Source organism: Ictalurus punctatus, chromosome 12 (genome assembly GCF_001660625.3).
Source record: "Ictalurus punctatus breed USDA103 chromosome 12, Coco_2.0, whole genome shotgun sequence".
NCBI classification, from domain to species: Eukaryota; Metazoa; Chordata; class Actinopteri; order Siluriformes; family Ictaluridae; genus Ictalurus; species Ictalurus punctatus.
The window spans coordinates 3,948,906-3,974,336 of record NC_030427.2 but is presented as its reverse complement, the minus strand read 5'-3'; the positions used below and the strand labels follow the sequence as shown (position 1 = coordinate 3,974,336).

The 25,431-nt window shown below is 40.1% G+C and overlaps 6 protein-coding genes across 6 annotated transcripts in view; 3 read left to right on the top strand and 3 right to left on the bottom strand.

The window, feature by feature from the left end:
* LOC108272388 (piwi-like protein 1) overlaps positions 1-25,431 on the bottom strand; it is a 496,438-nt gene that overhangs the window by 208,370 nt on the left and 262,637 nt on the right. The window lies entirely within an intron of this gene.
* Positions 1-25,431, bottom strand: part of atg3 (autophagy related 3) — a gene marked incomplete in the record, with an annotated part of 729,311 nt that overhangs the window by 621,047 nt on the left and 82,833 nt on the right.
* On the bottom strand, positions 4,660-5,716 carry LOC128634218 (general transcription factor II-I repeat domain-containing protein 2A). Its single transcript, XM_053684512.1, has 2 exons — positions 5,449-5,716; positions 4,660-5,183 (listed from the first exon to the last, which is right to left on the bottom strand). The coding sequence occupies exons 1-2, from the start codon at positions 5,615-5,617 to the stop codon at positions 4,669-4,671; spliced, it is 684 nt and encodes a 227-aa protein (XP_053540487.1). The 5' UTR covers positions 5,618-5,716; the 3' UTR covers positions 4,660-4,668.
* On the top strand, positions 7,177-8,190 carry LOC128634222 (histone H1-like). The gene has a single exon (XM_053684519.1). The coding sequence runs from the start codon at positions 7,226-7,228 to the stop codon at positions 7,826-7,828; it is 603 nt and encodes a 200-aa protein (XP_053540494.1). The 5' UTR covers positions 7,177-7,225; the 3' UTR covers positions 7,829-8,190.
* On the top strand, positions 8,413-8,975 carry LOC108262241 (histone H2A). Its single transcript, XM_017462816.3, has one exon. It carries the CDS (start codon positions 8,413-8,415, stop codon positions 8,797-8,799), a length of 387 nt encoding a protein of 128 aa, XP_017318305.1. The 3' UTR covers positions 8,800-8,975.
* Positions 10,353-14,326, top strand: LOC128634221 (zinc finger BED domain-containing protein 5). The gene is made up of 4 exons (XM_053684517.1): positions 10,353-10,507; positions 10,600-10,728; positions 10,929-11,051; positions 13,882-14,326. The coding sequence occupies exons 1-4, from the start codon at positions 10,505-10,507 to the stop codon at positions 14,302-14,304; spliced, it is 678 nt and encodes a 225-aa protein (XP_053540492.1). The 5' UTR covers positions 10,353-10,504; the 3' UTR covers positions 14,305-14,326.

The window sequence follows — 25,431 nt, the reverse complement described above, 5'->3', positions numbered from 1 at the left end:
AAACTATTGGAAATTAAACACACAAATTTTGAAAAGTCCTTTATTGATTGTAGAATTAAAAGAAGAAATTAATAGGATTAAAACTTTAGATATCCTCACTACCAATTATTGTGATTTGTGGGAAGTTTTTAAGATTCAGATTAAAAAATTTCTTAAATACAAATGTCTATGTTTTAATAAAGAAAAAAATGAGAAGTACAATACAATTATGACACAATATATAAACCTAAAACTGAAAAATACAAGAGATGAAAGTGAGGAAAACAACTTAAAGGATTTGAAAAAAGAGATAGAAACTTTAAATAGTGAGTTTTTACTGAACATTCAAGTCCGAGCAGGAATAATTTCCGATGAACTTCTAAATCAAACAAAAGCAATTTCACTATTTAATAAAAGGAAAGAAGCCCAATATATCGAAGCCATTAAAACAGATAATGGAACTATAGTGAAAAATCCTAAAGACGTCAGAGATGCTGTTCGGATCCTTTGTTCAAACATGTACAACTCAATTGAAATAGATAATAAACTCCTAAAAACCTTTTTGAATGTAAAAAATAGTGTTGACCCGCCTTCCAAGAGCTTAGGTGAGGAAATAAAAGAGGCTGAGGTTGTTAATGCCATTAAACAATTAAATCTAAAAAAGTCTCCAGGGAAAGATGGTCTCCCGTCTGATTTTTATCATGCATGCGCCATAGATTTGGCTAAAATATTAACGCAAGCCTTCAATGATGGGATCGCTAGAGGTTACATGCATGACTCGTTCTATGAAGGCGTTTTATCCTTGTTGTATAAAAAGGGTGAAATGTGTGATATCAACAACTGGAGACATCTCACCCTAATGAATGTCGATTATAAGATTTTTGCAAAGACCATTATGAACAGGATGAGTGACTATTTGGATGTAATAATAGCTAAACAACAAACATGTGCAATAAAGGGAAGATTTATGTGGGACAACTTGAACACATTAAGAGAACTAGTTTTTGATAAAAATGGTGACAGTTTTTACATTGTGGCTTTGGACCAAAGGAAAGCATTTGACTATATCTCAAGAGACTATTTGTGGGAGATTTTAAAACTGTATCAATTCCCTGAAAATTTCATAAACATGATTAAATGCCTTTATGTTAAATCGACGGTTGAAGTAAATGTTAACGGTTCTTTGACTGAACCATTTGAAGTTATGCGGGGTGTAAAGCAAGGGTGCCCTCTGAGTGCAGCCCTGTATATTTTATCTATAAACCCACTTGTACAAAAAATCCAAGATGATCATAGACTTAAAGGTCTTCAAATAGGAAAGAACAGAGTCGTGATCTCTGCTTATGCTGATGACATAACTGTATTTGTGAAATCTAAACAAGAACTAGACATCATCTTTGAATATTTTAGCGAGTATGAGCAAGTCTCTGGAGCCTCCTTAAATAAAGCTAAAACGGAATGTGTCTGGATTGGAAATGAAAAAAACAAATTTCCCATAGATGTCCCAGAAGTTCAGCAATTAAAGGTTTTAGGTATATATATAGATAATAATGGCTGTGTCGACCATAACTGGTCAAAAAAAGAAGAAATAATACAAGATGAAATTGATAAATGGAAATCATGTAATCTAAGTTATAAAACTAGAATAAATATTATTAAAACTTTTCTATTATCAAAAATACTGTTTTTATCATGCATCTTACCTCCGACAGAAGTTTGGGTAAAAAGACCATAAAATATGCTGTAATTTCATATGGGATACGACTTGTGAGGTTACAAAACGTGAGCTCCTTTTTAAGAGAAGGGAACTGGGAGGCCTTGGGGCTGTCGATATATCCCTAAAAACTAAAATAGCAGTGTGCAAAATCATCGCGAGTGGTATTGCCAGGCAAACCGAATGGATAGGGAACATCTCTAACTGGAAATCTAAAAAAGGTCCATCGAGGAAAGGAATTCCGTATTATAAACTGATGTTTTCCGACTTCACTAACACATTTAAAGATCTAAACATCGATTGGGTGAAAGACTCGAGCGAAGAAATATATCTTTTAATTGTTGATCGAGTTTATTGTAACCCTGTGGCTTTCAGAAATTTGGAGGAAGACCAAAACAAAGAATGTCTCCAAAACTTACAGAATAAAATCCTATCTGAACACCTGAGAGATACAACTTGGTTAGTCGCTGTAAGAAGGCTCCCAGTAAGAGCGGTTGTAAAATGGAGCTGTTTTGTAAAAACCAGTAAATGCCTGATGCCTAATTGTAATGAAGAGGAAACACTCGAACATTTCCTGTTAGAGTGTTATCGCTCTAAAGAAACATGGGCTAAATTAAAAATCATTGGTCTCAATATAGAAATAAATATGAACTCAATTTTCTATGGTATTTTTAAAGAAAATTGTAGCAAGACTCAGCATGACTTCATTTGGTTCATAATATGTTTGACTAAATCTAAACTCTGGAAAACAAGAGCCAAAATGACTATAAATCAAACGTTTATATCCAGTGATGTTGTATTCAAGGACATTCAAAAAGAGCTAAGAAGACTAAAAAGCAGCACATCTTGGTTTAAAGACTCTTCAGTGTGGGACTCTATTTGCGTGTAATTGTACTTTGACTATGTAAGTTTTTTTTTCTCTCCCTTTCTTTCTGAATATGACTTGTGTAAGATTGTGAATTTTGTATAATTTCAATAAAACTCATTAAAAAAAAAAAAGCAAGGGTGGTAAAGGACTCGGCAAAGGAGGCGCAAAGCGTCACCGTAAGGTGCTTCGCGATAACATCCAGGGGATCACCAAGCCAGCTATTCGCCGTCTGGCTCGCCGTGGTGGTGTAAAGCGTATTTCTGGTCTGATCTATGAAGAGACTCGCGGCGTGCTGAAAGTGTTCCTGGAGAACGTGATCCGCGACGCCGTCACCTACACCGAGCATGCCAAGAGAAAGACCGTGACCGCCATGGATGTGGTGTACGCCCTGAAACGCCAGGGACGCACCCTGTACGGCTTCGGCGGTTAAACGCTCTAACACCGAACGACGCGAACACAACGGCTCTTTTAAGAGCCACCCACATGTCTAGAAAAAGCTGTTCCGTATGGGGGAAAAAAGGCTTTTTCTTTCATGAAACATAAGGTATCAAACGCTGTACAGAGGTAGCGTAAGTGGTAGATCTATTTGTATTTTTTGTAATAAACTATATATATATATATATATATATATATATATATATATATATATATATATATATATATATATATATGCACAGTATTCAATATTATAAACTGTTTGATTAATACGATTTAGAAAATGATTTTAGTATAAACTTACTTCTATATTTCTCTCTCTGTCTCATACACACGCATACATGCATATATAATATAAAACGATTTTTTCTCAAGCCAATTGTTTTTTCATAGTGCACGTTGTCCTGAAAGTACAAGGGCGGGAAGGGAAACAAAGCGTATCGGAGGAAGCATGGAGGGAGGGAGGAAGCAGAGTGCAGTAGGAGGCGCCATGCAGGGGGACATATCGAATTGTGTCCAATCAAAAAAAAGGTGTCTTGTCTGTTTGTCATTAACATGTGGGTCTGTAAATAGAGCGGGCGCGAGGCGGGCGCTAGTCATTTACTGTTCGTATACTCGAGGAGCAGCATCATGCCCGATCCAGCCAAGACCGCGCCCAAGAAGGGATCAAAGAAAGCCGTGACCAAGACGGCCGGCAAAGGAGGCAAGAAGCGCAGAAAGTCCAGGAAGGAGAGCTACGCCATCTACGTGTACAAGGTCCTGAAGCAGGTGCATCCTGACACCGGCATCTCATCCAAGGCCATGGGCATCATGAACTCCTTCGTGAATGATATTTTTGAGCGCATCGCCGGTGAGTCTTCTCGTCTGGCTCATTACAACAAGCGCTCCACCATCATCTCCAGGGAGATCCAGACTGCCGTGCGCCTGTTGCTTCCCGGGGAGCTGGCCAAGCACGCCATGTCCGAAGGCACAAAGGCCGTGACCAAGTACACCAGCTCCAAGTAAAGCGCGTTAACGCCGTCTTCATCAACCCAACGGCTCTTTTAAGTGCCACCCACTTTTCATACAAAGAGTAATTTCCTCTCTTTCGCTTTCTCTCTCGCTGTGTGTGTGTGTGAGAGAGAGAGCGGGAGGGGGAGTTCTGAAGCGATGCACTCCCGCGGATGTTCAGGCTTTTGGGTAATTCTAGCAGTCTGCTAAATGCAGATGAGTGAATCTAAACGGTTATAGCACGGTTTCGGGGGTTGTATAATCTGAGCAATGCAAAATGGGACTTTAGCAGCACAAAGTTATTCGTATTAAGATTGTAGCAACAGGAAGTAGTTGAAAATGGTTTTCTGATAGCACATAATCATTCTAAATCACGGGTGCCAAAACTTTTTCTTGTGAAGGGCCAAAAATCAAACTTGATTGAGGGCTGTGGGGCAAAAGTAGTTGCATTATACCAAACTGTATTATATTAAAATTAAAGTTGCCATGGTTCTCATTTATCATTTCATAATATTTACAAATAAATCAATTAATAGAAAACGTTAGTCTGTATCTGCTTCACTAATGCAGTTTTATTTTCAGAGTTCTATAGTTCAATGAAACTTATAGTATAATTAAAACATAGAACCAATCCCATTTATAATACATGTTCAACACCTAATGCCTGCAATATCAGTGACCTCTAATGAGACACATGAAGCTGGACCTTATTTTTCAAAAGTTTTTCCAAATTGGGATGCAGTGGACTTACTGTCAAAGTCAAGATATTATGGAGGTGAGAGTCAGTTACTTTACATCTCAGTTTACACTTGTTTAAGTTCATCAGACTGAAAGTCTGTTCACAGTGGTAGGTACTGCCAAACAGAGACAGCATCACTTGTGCCTGTTTGCACATCTTTGGGAACCTGTTTGCTGGGACACATTTGTAGAAGTGTGTCAAGGGAAGGGACCTGAACTTGTGTTTGAGTTCTGAATCACACTGAAGCTCAATTGGTTCCATCTGTAGATCATCACTGACTGTGTCCACACTGATGGTGAAAGGTTGAACAAACCACTCAAAGTCAGATGCAGTGTGTCTGAAGTCCTCAAAGCGACTGTCAAACTCCTGGATAAGGTTGCTGAGAACAGCATCATACTCAGGTACCTTCTCTTTCATCATGCCTGCCTCTCTAAAACAGGGAAAATTGGCTAAATTTCCTGGATGTGGAGATGAGCGAGAGAGGAACAGTGTGAGACAGGGAGTGAAAGAAGAGAGAGGGAGGCAAATAGAATAAATAACTGACAAAATGAGGAAATTAATCCATGATAATTTAAGAGAACTTTGACACAAAATTTATCAGCTTGATTAACAAAAAAACCCAAAGCTGACACCACTGGATATAAATGCTAACTAAATATATGTATTAATAATAACAATAACTGCACATAAAATTATGGTGCATATTATAATTGTGAATGTTACCTGCTGAGAGATGTCTTCTGAGCAGCAGTACTTTTTGTTCGTAGGCTCTGACGTGATAAAAAAGCTGGGTGATAATCTGGTCTTTTCCCTGGAGCTGAACATTTAAAACATTGAGCAGCTCTGTGACGTCCACCAGGAAAGCCAGGTCAGAAAGCCATTTCTTATCCATGGGCTCTTGAATACTACCAATCTTGCTTTCCTGAAAAGCTCCGATCTCATCACGCAGATCAAAAAATCTCCTGAGAACTTTTCCTCTGCTCAGCCATCTAACCTCCTGGTGGTACAACACATCACCATATTGCACATCCATCTCATCCAACAGTACCTTGAACTGCAGGTGAGAGAGCACCTTGGAGCGTATATCATTCACAATTTTGACGACGTCACGCATCACATCCACAAGCCCGATGGATTGGGCACATAGCTGTTCTTGATGTAAAATACAGGAAATCTGATAGCTGGCCCGTGTGGCACTTTCTTGAGCTGATGAAGGACGTAGCAGTGCGCTCTGCTCAGATCGAAGTTTAGCAAGCAGCTCGTTAGCCTTCTGTTTTATGCCTCGCCGCTGTCCTTTAAGAAAGCTGAAGAAGGTTTTGTTTCATAATGACGGATTTTGTACTCTTTCAAAACAGCAACTGACTGCTTGCAAACTAGACACACTGCCTTTGAGTTGATTTCAGTAAATAAAAAGTCAACTTGCCAAATCTTTTTAAATTTCCTCTTGTCTGTGTGCCAGTGCCTGGATCTCTCCATTATTACCTGTTTGTTGACTGTCGCAATGAACGCTGGCCTTGAAGTATGCATATACATTAAATAAAATTCTAATTCTTATTCTCTACATTTAATTTCAGTTTACATTTTTTGTAGCTCAAAAATAATAATACAAAAATGTTAAATTAGAAATGAAGATCAGCATCAATTAACCCGCCCCTTCTCACACATGGCATGGCGGGCCAAATCAAGTCACCACGGGCCAACTTTGGCCCACAGCCCGTAGTTTGGGCATCTCTGTTCTAACTGTTGTAGTAGCACCTAGTCATTTGAACTAATGTGACATTAGCACAAAGTCATTCAAAAGAGTGTTCTAGCAGCACATAGACATTGAAAAGAATGTTCTAGCAGCATGGAATACAACACACACACACACACACACACACACACACACACACACACACACACACACACACACACACACACACACACACACACACGGCTATAGCGGAGCCTATAGTCACGCGCGCTGTGCTTTACACGGCCCCCAACGCGCTCTGCTTCCGATACTACACACACCACTCGACAGCTGCAAAGACATCAGGCTCGTTCCCAAGGCTCCTCTTTAACTCGGCCCAGAACGCATACGACGGCCGTGCCTGCTTTTCGCCGGTTTTTACACACCACATCGCACCAAATGCGCAGCCCGCCGGCTTGAGCACAACGCGCGCCGCGCCTTTTCATGTCCGCTGCGCGAGACTGTTGCTCTCTAGCCGGCCAGGCCGGGCCACGGGAGAAACGAGAAAGCCCGTCCTCGCTCAGCGTGTGCTTCAACGTTTTGAATCTCGTCTTGTGAGTGGGATTTTCACCGAGAAATGCCACGAGAAAACACATCTGAGCGCGCGCCGCGTCCGTGCATTCATTCAGCGGCGCCCCGAGTTGAGTCTACAACGCTCTCATATCTGTTTTTAAGACCAGCCCCCCGGCCCCGGGGAGGGAGGATCATCCTGAGTTACACACTAACGTACAGCGTACGACTCGTGTATTCTACGCAGTTACAAGAGAGATGGCAGAAGTCGCACCCGCTCCCGCCGCCGCGCCGGCCAAAGCGCCCAAGAAGAAAGCAGCTTCGAGAGCAAAAAAAGCCGGCCCTAGCGTCGGCGAACTGATCGTCAAAGCCGTTTCCTCGTCTAAGGAGAGGAGCGGCGTGTCTCTCGCTGCCCTCAAGAAAGTGCTGGCTGCCGGCGGATACGATGTGGAGAAGAACAACTCCCGCGTCAAGATCGCCGTTAAGGGTCTCGTGACTAAAGGCACTCTGGTGCAGACCAAAGGGACCGGCGCGTCTGGCTCTTTCAAGCTGAACAAGAAGCAGACCGAAGCCAAGAAGCCCGTGAAGAAAGCCGCGCCCAAAGCGAAAAAGCCCGCCGCTACTAAGAAGCCCAAGAAGGTAGCGGCCAAGAAACCCGCCGCCGCGGCCAAGAAGTCTCCTAAGAAGGCGAAGAAGCCCACAGCCGCCGCAAAGAAAGCCACCAAGAGCCCGAAGAAGGCGAAAAAGCCCGCGACCCCTAAAAAGGCAGTCAAGAGCCCCAAGAAAGCGAAAGCTGTCAAGCCCAAGACCACAAAGCCTAAAGCGGCAAAGGCGAAGAAGGCAGCACCCAAAAAGAAGTAAAGACGTTTGTTTCTTTCATGCTTTTGTTCCTTAAACGGCTCTTTTAAGAGCCACCCATATTTTCCTTTAAAGAGCAACATTTTCAGTCAAGCTTTATGTAATCAAAGCAATACACGTTAGAAACATACAATAGTATGGATACGCATATCTGCTACATATCATGTACACATAGCCACAAGCTGATGCTGATTTTAGTACAGTAGAATAGAATCCTGATCGTGATTCCTAAACGTCATTCCTGATCTCCAAAACGATCACAGAATATGTAGGATAACATATTGATACATAATAAATCAATGTTAATGATAAGAATAAATAAATTCAGTATATAGTTGTTAGTTCGTGCTTTTGTATGAATATTCCCTTCTGTTTTCATTCGCGCTCTCTCTCTCTCACACACACACACACACACAAGCACAAACAGGGGTGGGAGGGGTGACGCTGGAATTCGACGTCCTGTTTGTGATTGGCTAATCTGCCATTCCGTTCTTAGCGAATAAGAGAGTGGCCGTTTTGTCTATATCACGGAGAGCTCGGGCTGGAACGTTTATTTCGGAGTTGTTAGAACAGATTTGAGCATCGAGATGAGTGGCAGAGGAAAAACCGGCGGAAAAGCTAGAGCTAAGGCCAAGACTCGTTCATCCAGGGCTGGACTTCAGTTTCCCGTGGGACGTGTGCACAGGCTTCTACGTAAAGGCAACTATGCCGAGCGCGTCGGTGCCGGCGCTCCGGTCTACTTAGCCGCAGTGTTGGAGTATCTGACCGCTGAGATCCTGGAGTTGGCCGGTAACGCCGCCCGTGACAACAAGAAGACTCGTATCATTCCCCGCCACTTGCAGCTCGCCGTGCGTAACGACGAGGAGCTGAACAAACTGCTCGGCGGAGTGACCATCGCTCAAGGTGGTGTGCTGCCCAATATTCAGGCTGTGCTTCTGCCTAAAAAGACCGAGAAGGCCGTCAAGACTAAGTAAACTCGTCCACTGCTGCTTTGTCAGTACCCAAAGGCTCTTTTAAGAGCCACCATCTCTGCTTCAAAAGTGCAATTTTACACCCGTTTTTGTACTGAAAGTGTGCACTAGAAAGTCAGCACGTTTGAAATGAAAACAGAAGCGTTATACTTTGCTAATAATTATGTGATAACGTTAAGTAGTAGTAGTAATAATATTTATAATAATATGTAATTGTTTATTATTGATACTTATCTGTAGAAGTGTTTTGTAAATGTATTCTCGACATAAAGGAAAGGCATTAAAAATCCTCTTAAATTTCCATGAGCATGTCATAACGATGTAAGATGTTTTGGCAGAAAGTTGATTGTGTTCTGAGTGCCAATCTAAAGAGTGAGGAAATCTTCAAGGAGTATGAAAAGACCAAAACACTAACATGTCTGCAACCAGGACGTTCACCATCTGTTTACGTGTGGCATATGTTAGAGTTACATGGGTAAGAATTGGAGGTCACTTCCCTCCCTTTGTCATCACAACAGATTCATGTGACGCAGCTAAAGAATGCTATTCTGTGTTGCTATAAAAGGAGAATTTATCCTTTAACTTCTTGCAAAACATACACACTTGCAAAGTAAATTGATTTATTTTGAAAGGAGGATTCCATGGTCAAGTGTGAGGACCAATTATGCACTGGGAATTGTGACACTTTTTCCATACCTCCAAGATCCTTTCTCCAAACATGGATATATAAGTTCTTGTATTCTGTCTGAAAACCCAAACCAGTGTGTGTGTTTATATTTTCTTCCCTTTTATAGTTTTAAAGTTAAAATGATCTTGTTTTAGATGAGTGTTTATAGGTTGCTCAGCTTTGTATTTTCCACTTGTTTTTGTAATGTTATATAGTCATTGTGTGAACTTATTGTGTTGAGTAATTCATTCTTGAAGCCAAGAATGAGATGCCTCTGTGTGGGTCTTTTCTTAAACAGGAACACTACTATGATCCTTTAGGGTAATACTGGCTTCATTGCATGGAGGATCAAGACAGTTCAACATAACACCTGTGCTGGCTCCCGGTGTCATTCCAAGACTGTTCTTCAGGATGGTCCAAAAAACAGACAAGAATCTCTGTTAACTTGTCAACAGCGATTTGGTGAGGAGTGCAGGGAGGCGATATCTACAATACGATATTCCACTGATGAGAAGATGAGCGACTTTCCAGTATTGACAGAAGATGGTGGGTGAGGATGCATCATCTTCAGTCCTGGATTTGTTCACTCGTTTCCTTGCTGTATCTGGATTGGTAAGAAAATATTTAGCTTTGTAAGTAGTTCTGAAAAGGAAATGACCTTCTCTGTAGTTATTAAAGGAGTTCACTGGTACAGTAGAGAAAGGAGTTGTTCAGTGATCACCATAACAACAACAGGCTGGTCCAAACTGAGAAATTCAACGTTCTAATCTTTTATATCCCAAATGTATGCATAAATAACACAGCAGATCTTAATTTTTAGTATTTGACCTTTTATCCATTTATGTCCGTTATGTTTAAACCTGTATAAACCTTCTTTATAGATCGAGCATGATTTCTCCATGATGTTTAGTGACGAAGTGTCCAAGAAGTTCCTGGCAAAGTGGTCAACATTCTTCAAGCCAAAAATCATTGCAGACTGCAAGACTCTTAAGAATATGGGCGAGCTGCTGTCAGGAACTGAACCTGAACCTGAGGACTAAAATGGTCAGTATAAACTGTTTTGTATTTTAAAAATGTTCCAGTCTTTAAAAAAATAATTAAATAGAGATCAGTTAATTATTTTGTGATGTCTTTAGGATGGGACAGCGACATGTCCTCAATCCTTTTGCAGCTGCATCTGCTCCCTCCAACCTCAAGAGGCCAGAAAAAAAATATCCAAGATCAGTTCAGCTCAAGCAACCAGCCATCTTGTGAGCTATCTTAAGGTATGCAAAAGTTAATATTTAAACATCAGATCTTAATTTTAGGAGCTCTTGAGGTGTAGGTTATTTTGGGATTCTGAGACCTGCATCTCATTTTGCTTACACCACCTGCAAACAAGATGTGACGGTGCTAGTGATAATGTAAAAAACATGCAAAGAGTTTTATTTTCATATTTATTTTATGTCCCTTTGCTGACCTTCAGGAAGGAGCCAGTGTGAATACCTTCATTGAGAGTGCTGACACAAGACAACCATTTCTCCTCTGCATCGGTGAACAAAAGAAGGACATCAGAAGTTCTACATTATCAACCAAAAGGCGATCCCATGTAAGGTGCACACATCAGTGGCAGCTTTTGATGAACTGTTCAAAGCTCACTATGTCTTAGGTTTCTCATATGATGAAGCTCTTTGTGATTTCTACACATTTATCCAAACCACCATCTATAACATCGATGTCGGAAGAGCAATGGAGAGCCCGCGTGTTAAAGAACTTCGAGCACGATTGCTGCAGCGAGATTAACAGCCTTGAAGATGTTCACGTGTTTTGTATGTAAAGCACACCTCAGAACTTGTTTGGTTCTTCGTCAACATTTAAAATTTCAACATGGTTTATATCCTAGCAAAAAGTTACATTTAAAATGTGGAGAGCCAGGTCGCCTGTTATCATTTTGTACTTATAGTGGCTTCCGAAAACACCTCAGCAAGGTACATAGTCACACTATGGATCAGGAGATTGATACTAATCAGGATCTTTCCACTCAGGGAGAATATGAGGCGGAATGTTCAAATGATCGCCCAAGTTTACAAAGTTGGAGTTTACAAAGACATTAATGATGGGTCATGTTTCCAAAACCATGCACTGTTCTCACAGCAAAAGCACGCTTTTCAGATTCTACTCTATCACAACGATTTTGAAACTGCTAACCCTCTAGTTTCCAAGAGGGGGATCCACAAACTTGGTTGAATCTATTTTACTCTAAAAAATCTTCCACCCAAGTGTAACTCTGTACTGTTTAATGTACATCTTGCAGCTTGATTCTACACGGAAGATCTTAAGACATATGGTTTTGATGTGATACTAAAGCCCCTTATTGATGACCTGAAAATCTTAGAAACCGAAGGCATACAGCTTCCTTGTTTTGAACAACCATTGTTTGGCTCAGTAATTCAAGTAACAGGAGATAATTTGGCTTTAAATGGCTTGCTGGGAATCTTACAGTGCAACTAATTTCTGTAGGCTTTGTTTAATTAGTAAGGAAGAAGTTCAATCTATATTTACTGAAGATCATCCTGGGTTAATTTTTTGTTCCAAAGAGGTTCATACTGAACATTGTAAGGCACTAAATGAAAATCCTGAACTGCGGTCAATATATGGTGTCAAAAAGTCATGTGCGCTCAATTCATTAGAGTATTTCCATTGTACTGATAACTATGCTGTTGACATCATGCATGATCTGCTAGAGGGTGTGGTACAGTATGAACTTAAACTGATTTTTGAGTACCTTGTTAAACAGGATGCAGAGCTTTAATTATGGTTACGCAGACCGTAAAAACAAACCAAGTGGGTTAAAAATTGATGATATGGGCAAACACCTGGGTTTGAATGCCATACAGTCATGGTGTCTTCTGCACAACACTCCACTGATATTTGGTGGTCATTGAAAGGAATAACAATCACTGGAACTTTCTCCTACTTTTGATACAGATTGTCAATATAGTGTTCTCCTACACCATAACTGATGGGATGATATGTTACTTAAAACATCTGATCTGTGATCACCATACTCTATTCAAAGAATTGTTTCCTGACAAGACGTCGATTCCCAAGCACCACTTGATGATGCACTATCTGAGATGCATAAAAAAATTGGACCTCTTATCCATATGTGGTGAATGTGATTTTAAGCTAAGCACCATATTTTCAAAAGATGTGGCAAAAATTTCAAGAATCTCATTAAATCATTAGTAAAGCAACATCAACGTCAATTGGCATTTAACTGTGAAAATGATTGTTTTAGAAGGTTTGAATTTGGTCCTACATCAAAAACCATCTGTAACTTGCAAGGTGGGGAAGAACTCAGTCAGACATTATATTTAGAAGCCTGTTTGAGTGTTACAAGTACAAAGTGGGTCAGACATTATGATACTGAGTATCAGGTTGGTGTGTTCATATGCACTGGATGTACCTATGATCTCCCTGTGTTCAAAAAGATCTGTGATATAATAATATATGAAGAGAGTGCTTTCATTATTTCCTGCAATGTAAAAACGATGTACTATGATGACCACTTCAATGCATACTGTATAGAAGATAACCAAATGGATGAGTTTTCTGTCATCTCTGTGAATGAACTGACACACTTTAGGCCATTTGATCAGCAGTGCTCTAATGAGAATAATCAAAGAGAGTACATAGTGCCCAATTGTTATATTTAGAAAGCCTTGACCTGAGGGGTCAGTAATGTTAACGCCCTTGAAAAAAAGAAAACTATTATAAAGCAACCAACTGTTTTTTTTTCTTTATTTGCCTTTTAGATTTGTAATCATTTAAATGTTATTTTAATTGTGCAGTAGCATATTAACACTTTATAGTGTTAGAGGCAACTCATTTAATAGTATGCAATTAACACTATGAGATTTAATGAATTACTCCTATGAGAATTAATTTCTAACACTACACACTGGTGTTGAGAAACTAGCACTTGAGTAGTGTTCAATTTCAACTATACAAAGAGTTGATGTGAAATCTATTAAAGTGTTAAAATGACACTGTGTAGTGTGGACCCCTCCGGACACTTTAAAAGTGTTGAAATGAACTCCAATAGAGTGGATTTGTTTCTGTTGATTTTGCTGTGTATGTATATTTTATAATGTTAAAGTGCACACCTTGATTTCTATTATAATAACATTATTAATGTATTTCTAATGTTATTAGACATGTCATTCTCATCACTGCTCCTAGATAACTTAGTGTTCCCTAGGTGGCCTCATCTATTTCACTTCAAGAATATCCACAAATAGGGAAGAACATTACCTTTATCTTTGTAATGTATACAATAATGATCATGAATGCGTTAAAAAGGGGACACAGTAAAATAAACCATGTAATATTTCTTACCCTACTCGGGCCTAACTACAAATGTACTCTTATGACAGAATACCGCTGCTGGGAAATTGCCGTTCCCAAGGTTGGACACACGAGGGCAGTCAAGCTCCATCCAGCACAACACACAACGCCACCTGAAGCAGAAGGTAGGTTTGGGCTATTTTACAGACACAGGTGAAGGGCCTAGTATGAGTGGTGGTAAAAAGAAAGCAAAGACGGTGAGCTCGAGGCAATACAGCGAAAGTTATCTTTCATTAGGATTTACTTTCACCAGCGATGAGAGGACCCCGACTCCATTATGCTTGGTGTGTGGCGAGAAGCAGTCCAATAGTGCCATGGTGCCAAGCAAGCTTAAACGCTATCTCCAAGCGAAACACCCGTCGCTTCAAAACAAGCCGATGGACTATCTTGTTTGTCTGCGTGAAAACACCGAAACAGGCAACATTAATGAGAAAAACCACAAAGGTAAATGAGAAAGCCCTCAAAGCTAGTTGCTGAACTTGTAGCTAAATGAAAAAAGTCCCACACTGTGGCAGAGACGTTAATACTACCTGCCCGCAAACACACTGTCAACAAGATGCTCGGCCCTGACGCGGTTAAAGACATATCTAAACTCCCGCTCTCAGATAACACAATCGCCAGACGTATTGATGACATGTCTACAGACATCGAAAGCCATGTTTTGGAAAAGATACGCATCAGTAGTAAATTTGTGTTGTAACTTGATGAGTCTACGGATATTCTCAGCTCTTGGCCAATATGCGTTTTGTGGATGGAGATGCCATTAGAGAAAACTTCCTATTTTGTAAGGCACTGCCAGAAAAAACAACAGGAGAGGAAATTTTTTGGGTCAAATCGGAATATTTTGACCAGGGAGGACTTAAGTGGGAAAATTGCACAAGTGTTTGCACTGATGGAGCTGCAGCCATGGTCGGGCACACCTAAGGCTTCGTTAGCAGAGTGAAGGAAAGAAACCCAGATCTTATTGTTACACACTGTTTTCTGCACCGTGACACCTTCGTTGCAAAGACTTTACCAGCAGAACTAGTTCCTGTGGTGGATGATGTTGTGCACATAGGGAACTTTGTAAAGACACGACCTTTGAAAAGTCGTATATTTGCATCTTTGTGTGAGGAAATGTGAGCGAAGCATAAAGCCTTATTGCTCCATACGGCGGTCCGATGGTTGTAGCATGACAAGTTGCTGGCCCGTGTGTATGAGCTGTGGGAGGAACTTAAAGTGTTTCTGACAAATGAGAGGTCTGATTACTCAAATCTGTTTGCAAGTGATGAGTGGTGTGCAAAGCTGGCATACCTGGCAGATATATTTCATCATCTGAATGAACCGAACACACGATTGCAAGGCCGAAATGAGAACCTGCTTACAAGCATGGATAAAATAAATGGATTCCATTTAAAGGTGCACCTCTGGCAACAACATGTGCAAAGTGCCAACCTTGAGATGTTCCCACTCACAGAGGAACGGCAAGATCACCCTGCTGCACTGTGCGAGGTAATAGGTAAACATCTGAAAACTCTTGAGGAGAAGTTGTCATTTTATTTCTCTTCAGCCTCCACTGAATGCCTTGACTGCTATTGGAAAGGACATAACTTTACAGGAGCAGGAGGAACTAACTGAACTGAAACAAGATCGTGGTTTAAAGCTAAGATTTGCTGAACTTCCTTTGGACAGTTTTTGGTTGACTGCTACCAAGGAATTCCCCATTCTGGCCAACAAAGTTTAGACATTGCTCCCATTTTCCACAACATATGTGTGTGAGCTGAGCTTTTCAAGTCTAACTGCTATAAAAACTAAAAACAGAGAGAGACTGAGAGCTGTTGAAGAAGAGCTTCGTGTATGCCTTTCTTCAATTCCTGCCAGGATATCGGCTTTGTGTTCATCTAAACAGGCCCAGGTTTCACACTGAGTGAGTATAAATAAATTGAGAAACTATATTGCAATTATATACACTGTATTAGGCTACAGAGTGTCATTCTGTAACATTTTTGGTTGGTGGTGTGCCACAAGATTTTTCCAATGTAAAAAATGTGCCATGGCTCAAAAAAGATTGAAAAACACTGCGTTACACTACACAAATTAAGAAGCTACACTTACTTCTGCTTCCATTGTAACACTTTTCAGTTTTGGAGCAACAATAACAGCAACAACAACAACAACAAAAAAGTGTTGGAACAAAATAAATCTTATTTTCCATTACAGGTTGCAGTATTCGCGGGTGCAATGCAACACTGTTCCATACACAAATAACTCTTTTGAATGGTTAAGGGACTAAAATCGGAAAGCGCCACCAGCATATCTGACAAAGATGACTCATGAACCAATTCTTTAATCACTAGCTGAAAACGACGTATTGAATTTACACAAACGTCAAATAACAAATACAAAATTCTACTTTCTCATGAATATGGTATAGTGCATTGCTTAATCAGCAGTTTTTCTTAGAAAGACAAGATATTTAAATTGAATGAATTTAATGAAACCACACATCAAGCTGTCTTTTCTAACAGAACATTAAATTTAGCATTAGCTCCCAGTTCCAGAAAGTTCTAGCCAGACAGTCAGGGTCAAAGAATCAGAACAAAATGTAAAATAAAAAAAGTAGTGAAAGATGAAAGTGAAGGAATAATCGAGGGGTTTGTGTCTTAGTTGTTGAGTAATTAAAAACTAAAAAAAAAAGCTGTGAGAATCAGCGTTTGTCACAACGATGCCAAACGCTCTGCGTCTCCTGACTATTTCTTTGGGATTGTTCCCAAACTGAGAAATCAAGGTTCTTCAGTCAAGCTTCCCCCACAGTCAAGCTTTGGAGTTGACTCCATATTTACAATGAATACAGAGTCAACTCCAAGGCTTGATTCCTTTGAATCGACTCTATTCCCATTACCTGGTATCTACGAATTGACACCAGGTATTAGGAATCGCCCTGTTAATCATGATAATGATCCTATGTACTTAATATTGTGGGTTGTTCCCCTAACCTTTAATTCGAGATTTGTGCTGAATCAATTCTTGGAACAGACTCACTCAGTGTTGCAATATTAGCAAGGGTTTGAATCGTTATCATTTCCCTTCCTTCCATTTGTAGGAAGCTGGCTTAATCCCGATGTACCCAGGCTACGCAGGCAGGACCGAGCTCCGGGACAACCTGGAGGCCGCTTCAGATCTGTCTCCATGATTGTGCCCGACCACGCCGTCATCGCAGAGGTGTGCTCGGGTGCCGTCATTCATTACATTATGTAATGAACGCAATAACGGATGTATTCTGGCGTGTTACAGAACCGTTTCACATTGTCTTTTTTGCTGTAGGTGGACTTGTGAGCTGAGGGCTTCAAGTCCAGTGAGACTCTGGCGAAGAAGATGATTCAGCTGTATAAGCTGTGCAGCAAGCAGCTTTCCCGGCAGGACCACTACGACTTCAGCATGAGAGTCGTCAACTCTGTTATCGTCATGGCCGGGTATGTCCGTCTACGAACAGGGTGAACATATTAGATTAGATTAGATTTATCCGTTGTTTTTTCTAAATTGTTAATTAAAACTATCTATAAATGTAACAGATGTCTTGCTGGAATAAATCAAGCAAGTGTGTGTGTGTGTGTGTGTGTGTGTGTGTGTGTGTGTGTGTGTGTGTGTGTGTGTGTGTTCCAGGTCTCTGATGCGAGAGAACCCACACCTGAGTGAGAACGTGGTGTTGATTAGAGCGCTACGATACTCCAACCTGCCCAAGTTACTCAAGGATGACGCAGAACTTAAAACAAAATAAATTGATAAATAGTAAAGAACGCCAAAGCTTACATATGGAGTATCAAAGGTCATTATCACAGGATCACTGGAATCAGGCACTAGGAGGAAACTCCAGGACAAATTAGGAAATAGAATTAAGTGACATTTGCAAATTCTTTGCAACTAAAAAGCTGTAATTATATACTATATAACTTTTTTTTTAAAGCATTTAAAGTATATAACATTAGCACCTTGTAATGTTATACCAGATGAAAAGTAAAGAATCCTGGAATATCTGAACATCCATAATCTGAAAATCTTGAACCTAGTGTCAATCGAGTCAATCCAATCTTTCTTGTGTGCGTTTAGCGGTATTCTGTCGGACCTCTTTCCTGGTGTGGGCGTCCCCGAGCATGACTACGGCGCGCTTCAGTCGAACATCGAGGCAGCTCTATGCACCCGCTCCCTGCAGCCCTTCTCCAGCATGACCGCCAAGGTGATCCAGCTGTACGAGACCATGCTGGTGCACCAGGGCGTCTTGCTGGTGGGCCCTATAAGAGGCGGTAAAACCACAGCGTACCGTGCCCTCGCTGACGCACTGCGCACCCTCCATGAGACAGAGGGCTGCGAGGTGAATCCCTTCTACAAGCCCATCGAGACCGACGTGCTCAACCCACAGTCAGTGAGCATGTACGAGCTGTATGGTGAAGACGACCCTCTCACACTGGACTGTAGTGCCATCAAACCGTCCCTCGGCAGTGACACCGCCGACACGCACAAGTGGGTGGTGAGTGACGTACCTGTGGACGTGCCTGTGGATTGAGAAAATTACCTCCGTGTTGGACAACAACAAGACACTCTGTCTGGCTAACGGTGAAAGGATCAAGCTCACCTTCTACACACATGTTATTCGAGGTGTTATCCATCAGACAGAGGTAGCACCGGTCCTAAAAATCATCACAAACAAGCACAAGCATGACATTTCCAATAAGTTTTTTTTTTTTTACATTAAACGTGTTCCTGATGGAAAGGTCACACACGAACGTTTCTTTAAGACTTCATTCTTTCACACGCCTATAACGAGCGATAAACGCATTCGAAGCATGTTATAAAGCCTCCGTAATGCATTACGCATAGTATTTAAATAAATATTATTATAATAACATGCACTACACTACATTATGCATTATGAATTCTTAACGTATTGTTAACATGTCTTTACTGTGAGCGGGATGATGACCAGACGGAGGCAGGCTCCCAGGTACTCATATCCGTAGACGTACTGATACAGAGCCATTCTGGCCACACACTTATCCAGATCCACGTCCCAGTATTAGCACAGCTGCTTCTGCCACTCAAAGTTACTGCTCGAATCCACCTACGTGAACACATACACAAAGACGTGATATATATACGATCTCATTGTATACGAATTGGGCATTCTCGCTGACGATATAGCGTGGATAGTTTATAATGAGTGCATTCATACTGTATAAACCTGGGAACTGATTTGCATATGCACTGCTGTCAGAGCTGCAGTTATTTTTAAAAGATTTATTAACAGCTTCTGACCAATCAGATCTGACCACACCCATGATTCCCTTTGCTCTGAAGAGAAGGTGTGTAGCTGTCTGTACCCTTTCATTGACGAGCTCAGTGACGATGTCTCTGGCGTGGACATCCACAGCAATGAGAGCTGTGATGATGCTCTGATGTATTTTGGGTAAGTTACCCTGAACCACAGTGGCCAACACATTCAGCCTCTGTATAAACACACACACACGCACAGAGTAATACCCGTACATTACCACATATTACACCATACACCATTATGTCATGTAATCAGAGAAGGAACTCTGAACTACAGTTCCCAGCAGCCACTGCATCACAGTCACATGACCACCTGCACCTGGATCACATTCCTGGTAAGCACTTGTGTATTTAGCCAGTTTTCACTGCACTCTTTGTCTCACATTTGTCTTTCTTTACCTTTGTCCCTGGTGCTGTGTTTTTCTCTTTGGTTTATGTTTAGTCTTTGCCACAGTGATTTGCCCCAATGTCAGTGTCTTTTGTATTTTGTTTAGTTCTTTATTAAACTTGAAAAATCTGCACTTGTATCCGTCTCAACCTCCATATCGTGACACAAAAATATAAATATAATATAATATTATATATAAAATGTGTGTGGGGGTATATATTAATAGAGAGAAAGGCATTTCTTCTCAGGGGGGAGGGGAGTAATCAATAGGAAGAAGGATCTGAGAGGGAGCATGGACAAAATTAATGGAACTTTTTCCTGGTTCGGCCCTAAATTTGGGCCAGATTAAATTTCATCTGTACAAGTTGGACAATAGGGATGGGGAACATAGATCCAGTACCCTTAAACCCAATTAGAACTTCTATTCCAACCATTAAAACCATTTTTTATCTTGAAATCTAGGGGCTTACCCAAACAATAAACTCTAATCACCTAATTTTTAACCAATAAAAACTCCTTTTTCCAATGTTGAAACAGGGACCAACCCTAACCCTGAACTTAACCATCAGAAACAAATATGTTCTCTAAACTGATCCTCCAGCCCCCAATAGTTAACCTCACCTAAAAAGTCTTACATTTAGACAGATTTTTTTTTAAAGTCTTTAATTTATTTATTCATTTTCATATGGTTCATTTACATGTGATTCATTTACTTTGATTCATTTACATGTGATTCATTTTCGTGAGATTCATGAAAATTCATTTTTTTAAAGTGGCAGAATTCGTTTTTAACACAATATATCGATTTAAAAAAATTATATCATTTCTTTTCCATTTTTTTTATACAGCTGATATTTTCTCATAGAATGTTAAATACATATAGAGAAATATATACAGAATGAAGAACGAGGTTTTGTGCCCGTGCCACCTCCCACACCAATAAGTGTTGGGTTGAGTCATCCCCTAACCTAACCCTGCCTGAGCCTGAAGACATGACCGCTTTCTAAAATGTTTTCTTTGATTAAACATATATAAACCTGTTAACAGGGAATGAAGAATTGGGTAAAGAATTCCATTAGGTGCAAGGCCTTTTTAATCCAAAGAATAATAACTACCTAGTAGGGGACTCGCAGATCATTGGTAGTTATTGGAAAAGCAAAGGACCAATCAACAGGCCAAAAACTAAAAGGCACCACCCACAGGGCCTGCCCATAATGCACCTGACCCTCTTCAAAAAGTTTGTTTATTCAATCACAACTGATCCTCTGATGAAGCCACACCCAGGCGAAACGTTAGGCCTGTCTTGTTTCTTTTAACAAAACTTTGTTTTGTGTTTTTCTTTTGGTATTTCAAATCTTTTTCTTTTTTTATGAATACAGGGCCCCAGATGGCGACTAAAATGGTCGCCAATGCGACTAACTTTTTAATTTTGCAACCATGTTTTTTCTGCCAGTCGCAGTGGCCACCGTTACCCACAAACAAAATTTTAAAACAAATTAAATAGGAATTACGATACGTCTTGTTGTGTTAGGCTACTGAACTCTCAACTCCTCTTGCACCTGAATCTACCTGCCCTATCTTGTGCACTCCTGTATGGTTTCCAATAAATAAACTCTGCACTCTTGCCCTGCAGGGGTTGAAGCATCGGCTGTATAGATGAATAGAAACAGGTCTAACATCGCGTTTATCGGGTTAAAAAGTTTGGAAGTGAACTTTATTAAAGGTGTTTAATTTAGTTTGATGTGGTTTAGTTTGTTACAATGTGAATTTATCCGTTATATGTAGGCTAGCTAACTGCGTAGTTAACTAACGTTAGTCAGCTGACAAGAAAACGAAATGCACAAACGAAAAATATCAGACTTTTTCCTCGTCCCCTGCCTGTCCAAACCCTGCCTCCTCTACATCAGATGCCGACGATGTTGAGACCAACTCGACCAGTGAAAGTTCTCAAGTGACATTTGAGTCATCCCAGCCCGTTTCAATCGGTGTGCAATCTTTTACAGATGATGACAGCCAAGCGCAGCGAGTTGAGTCTTCTCCCGTCTCTGCAGCTCTCGTCCCGTCAAGACAGTTTAAATCAGCTTGGCTACAAGAGTTCGCCTGGTTACGTTATGACAAAGGGAAAATGTACTGCACCTTTTGTGCTAAAGCAGGACAAGATATTGCTGGTAAAACAGAGTTCATTACCAGTTCGAGTCATTTTAAAAAAGAAACCGTAAAGAAGCATGGAGACAGTACAAAACATGAGAACACCAGGGATTGTGTCATTGTTAGGTCTGCCCCTCGTGCCACCCCAATCGTGAAAGCAATGCAACGTGCTAGTGATAAAGTCACTGAAAAAGAGATGAGGGAATTGAAAATAAAATTCAATGCAGCGTACATGACTCTGAGCCTGAATAAGCAGGAAATGAATAAAAAAGTGAAAAAAAGAAACAAATGACGGCACATTTAAGTATTTATGGTAATATGAATCAAGATGGGGGCAGCACTGCCACTGTTGGGCCCTTGAGCAAGGCCCTTAACCCTCTCTACTCCAGGGGCGCTGTTCCTAACAACCTGGGATATGCAAAGAAAAGAATTTCACTGTGCTGTAATGTATATGTGATCAATAAAGACTCATTATTATTATTATTATTATTATTATTATTATTATTATTATTATTATTATTATTATTATTATATGACGTACTGAACATTGCACATATTGTGTATGTAAAGAATACATTGTGTAAACTATGGGAGGCAGAGTAAACAAAGGCAGACAGTACAGAGGGGAAAGAAAAGGCAGTGTGAGGTAGCCATTTAACAATATCATCATATGTCATATGACATCACTATTTTGGCTCCTGAAAATTTGATTTGGCACATAAATATTTTGGGTTTACGAACCAATGGCTCCAAGATTTTTTCTTGCCTGGAGCCCTGGAATATGTTTAATAAAATAAATAAATGAAATTTTTTAATGGGATCCAGAGAGGGAAGGAGATCTACTAAACCTCAAACAACAACGATGACCAAACCCTGAAAGGAGTAAGTACAATCCTTTTCTACGTAAAGTCTACAAAGAGTGTGCACCCTGAAAACAAAGAAGAGAAAAGGATATACACAACTTTGCAAAGAAAGTTTTCCTGTTCTCCTGTTGGGATGTTCTTCCTCCATTTTATGCCAGTAGCTCACCCAGACCTCAAAATTGCAGTCCTGTGAAGAAAGACAAGGCGTATTTTATGCTCACATGTTCCAAGATGTCCATCAAAGGATTGATTCCTTGATTCATCCACCAGATGGCATCACTTCTAGAATTTTTCCCTATACGTACACAGGTATGTGTTTTGTTTCTGATTTGGTGTTGTGTTGATTGAATAATTTCCTTGACTGTTTCTCCTTTCTGAATTCTATTTCATCTTAAAGGATTTTCTGCCCGTATTCATTCTTCCCCTTTGCACAGGCTGTTCCATCTGTCTTCCTTTTTAAAGTGAACTTACTTTTACAATATGTCTGTAGTATTGCACAACAGATTTGAAGTCTTCGCTGACTCTGGACCAATAAGGGAACCTGCAAATGTAAGTGAAAACCAAATTCAAGGTGTCTCAAATCAAAAACTGCCGTAGATTTAACATTGACAAAATATTTCAAATTGTTTCAGGCTCTACATCATTCAGAAATTCAGGCGGCCACAACACCGGCTAATCCTTATCCACCAAGTGTGTTCAGACAGGTCACAAAATTCACATCTTTCATTAAACCTTCTCCAAACCAGTCAACACTGGAAAAGGTCAAACAAAACACAGCACAGTGGATGGACAATAATATAGAGATCTTAAAAGAACACTACGATGAAGTAATAGCAACCATTTTGTCTGAAGTAAGAGAATTGGACATTCAGGCTTTCAACAGAGCAGCAACCTGGAGCAAAACAAGGTATAGAAAGAAATTCACAGCGAGTTCAGCACAGACCCTGAAATCAATGTTAACAGAAATGCCAAAAAAGTCACTCACCCCATTGGCTGAATCCTTCAATGACCCTGAATCATTTCCACCTCTTAAACCGAGTACACAACCTGTTATGGGTTCCTATGCGGGGACCGTAAGGGAAAATAGGGGGTAGAGAGGGGAAAGCCAGACTTTCATTAACCCCAACACAGGCTGGCCCTAAAGGAAAAAGGGGAGAAAGGAACTTAAAACAACATGCAGAACAAACAGTAGAAGTTCCTATGGTCACAGATTTAACTAAGGAACTACAAATAATAATGGAAGAGAAACCAGTTAGTTTACCATCAACCTCTACTCTACTGAGGGAGGACCTGGAGAGCAGGAAACAAACCAAGCAGCTTGAACCATACAGCAATGTAGTGCGTTAGGAAAGTGGTTTCCACAGTATGAAGACCTGCTGGAGGAACTTGCAATCAGAGATGTTCCATCACATCTGTGGAATTGTGATGTATTTGGCCTACAAGATCAGTTTTACTCTACTCGTGTGGTTGGGGAGGTGGGTAAACCCTGTGTAGAGGTTACTGCTGGGGAGAAAGGAGAGACCATGACGGTCCTTCAGCATTCAATGCAGCGGGAACATTTAGGGTGTGCTGCTGTCAGTGCAACTCATTGTACCACGAGAGCTGTGGAGAAGATGTGCTTTCTATTAAATTAAATATATTTACGGTGTTGCTGCTATGGCACACTGAACACAATATTATCAATTTACTGTTAAAATTAAAATGCTTTCAGTCGAAATTACCTGTTATCTTTTTATATTGGTCCATGTTAACTGAACAGCCGGCCCAATTTGCCTGAACATTGTGTTGTGGCTCAAGAGGGTTCCTGCCGATATTCTAACCCTCATAATTTTAAAACAATGATACTTTTTCATATTTTTAAAAGAAATTTATATTGAAGAGGCCCATGCTAATTTATAAAAATATCATTAGAGATCATGATTTGATGAGATGATGAGACATGATGGCTTATTTGATGGCATTATAAATCATTTACCAAACAGTGGCCCATGTTAGCTGACTTCACCCTAACCATATTGAAAAATACCTCATGTACACAGTTAACTATGGTGGTGGATCTTTAATGTTTTGGGAATGTTTTTCTGCCAGAGGACCGGGACATATTGTTAGGATACATGTCATCATGGACTATCAAATATCAACAGATATTAAATAAAAACCTGACTGCCTCTGCCAGAAAGATTAAAATGTGCCGTGGTTGGATCTTCAAGCAGGACAGTGATCCAAAACATACATCACAATCAACACACAATTGGTTTACTGACCACAAAATCAAGGTCCTGCCATGACCATCCGATGTGTTGACTCTTTCAAGTCATTTAACAGTAATGAGCAGTATTAAAAATATTAACATGGATATCTGAGTCTGATAATAAAATTAACTTCTACTTACAGTCAAATTTTGTAGTGTTTAGGACATTTAACACCCTTCCGTCCAAAAGAAACCAAAAGGGGGTACAAACTTTTACACTCAACTGTACTTTGGTTGAAATTGCACTAACAGAACAACTGAATTATACTGTACTGTATTATTAAAAAACATAGGATCTAATTTATTGTCACTATATACACTTTAAATACACTTTACCTGGCTGCTATCACTATAACTGCTATGATCATATTTGGTATAAGCTAATTTGCTGAATACTCAGTCATAGTGTGTTATGTTTACATTTATACCATTTTTCCATTATTGCACTACCTGTTATATGTTAAAGATCTAACAGACCTGTGCGGACACATTTTTATTAATTATCTGTTAAAAAAAAGCATTCTTAGATTTCAGTGTTTGTTTGTGCTCACATAGTCCTATTGAAGACAGCATACCACCATCTAACATACCGCATGGTTATATCTAGAGATATAGAGATAGC

Excerpts from the sequence above, each read along its gene's own strand:
- LOC128634218 (XM_053684512.1), bottom strand. The coding sequence starts at position 5,617 with ATGGATAAGAAATGGCTTTCTGACCTGGCTTTCCTGGTGGACGTCACA. Across the intron at positions 5,184-5,448 it reads CAGAAGACATCTCTCAGCAG|GAAATTTAGCCAATTTTCCC; the intron begins GTAACATTCACA and ends CTCCACATCCAG.
- LOC128634222 (XM_053684519.1), top strand. The coding sequence starts at position 7,226 with ATGGCAGAAGTCGCACCCGCTCCCGCCGCCGCGCCGGCCAAAGCGCCC.
- LOC108262241 (XM_017462816.3), top strand. The coding sequence starts at position 8,413 with ATGAGTGGCAGAGGAAAAACCGGCGGAAAAGCTAGAGCTAAGGCCAAG.
- LOC128634221 (XM_053684517.1), top strand. Across the intron at positions 10,729-10,928 it reads ATCTTGTGAGCTATCTTAAG|GAAGGAGCCAGTGTGAATAC; the intron begins GTATGCAAAAGT and ends GCTGACCTTCAG. Across the intron at positions 11,052-13,881 it reads CAACCAAAAGGCGATCCCAT|AATACCGCTGCTGGGAAATT; the intron begins GTAAGGTGCACA and ends CTCTTATGACAG.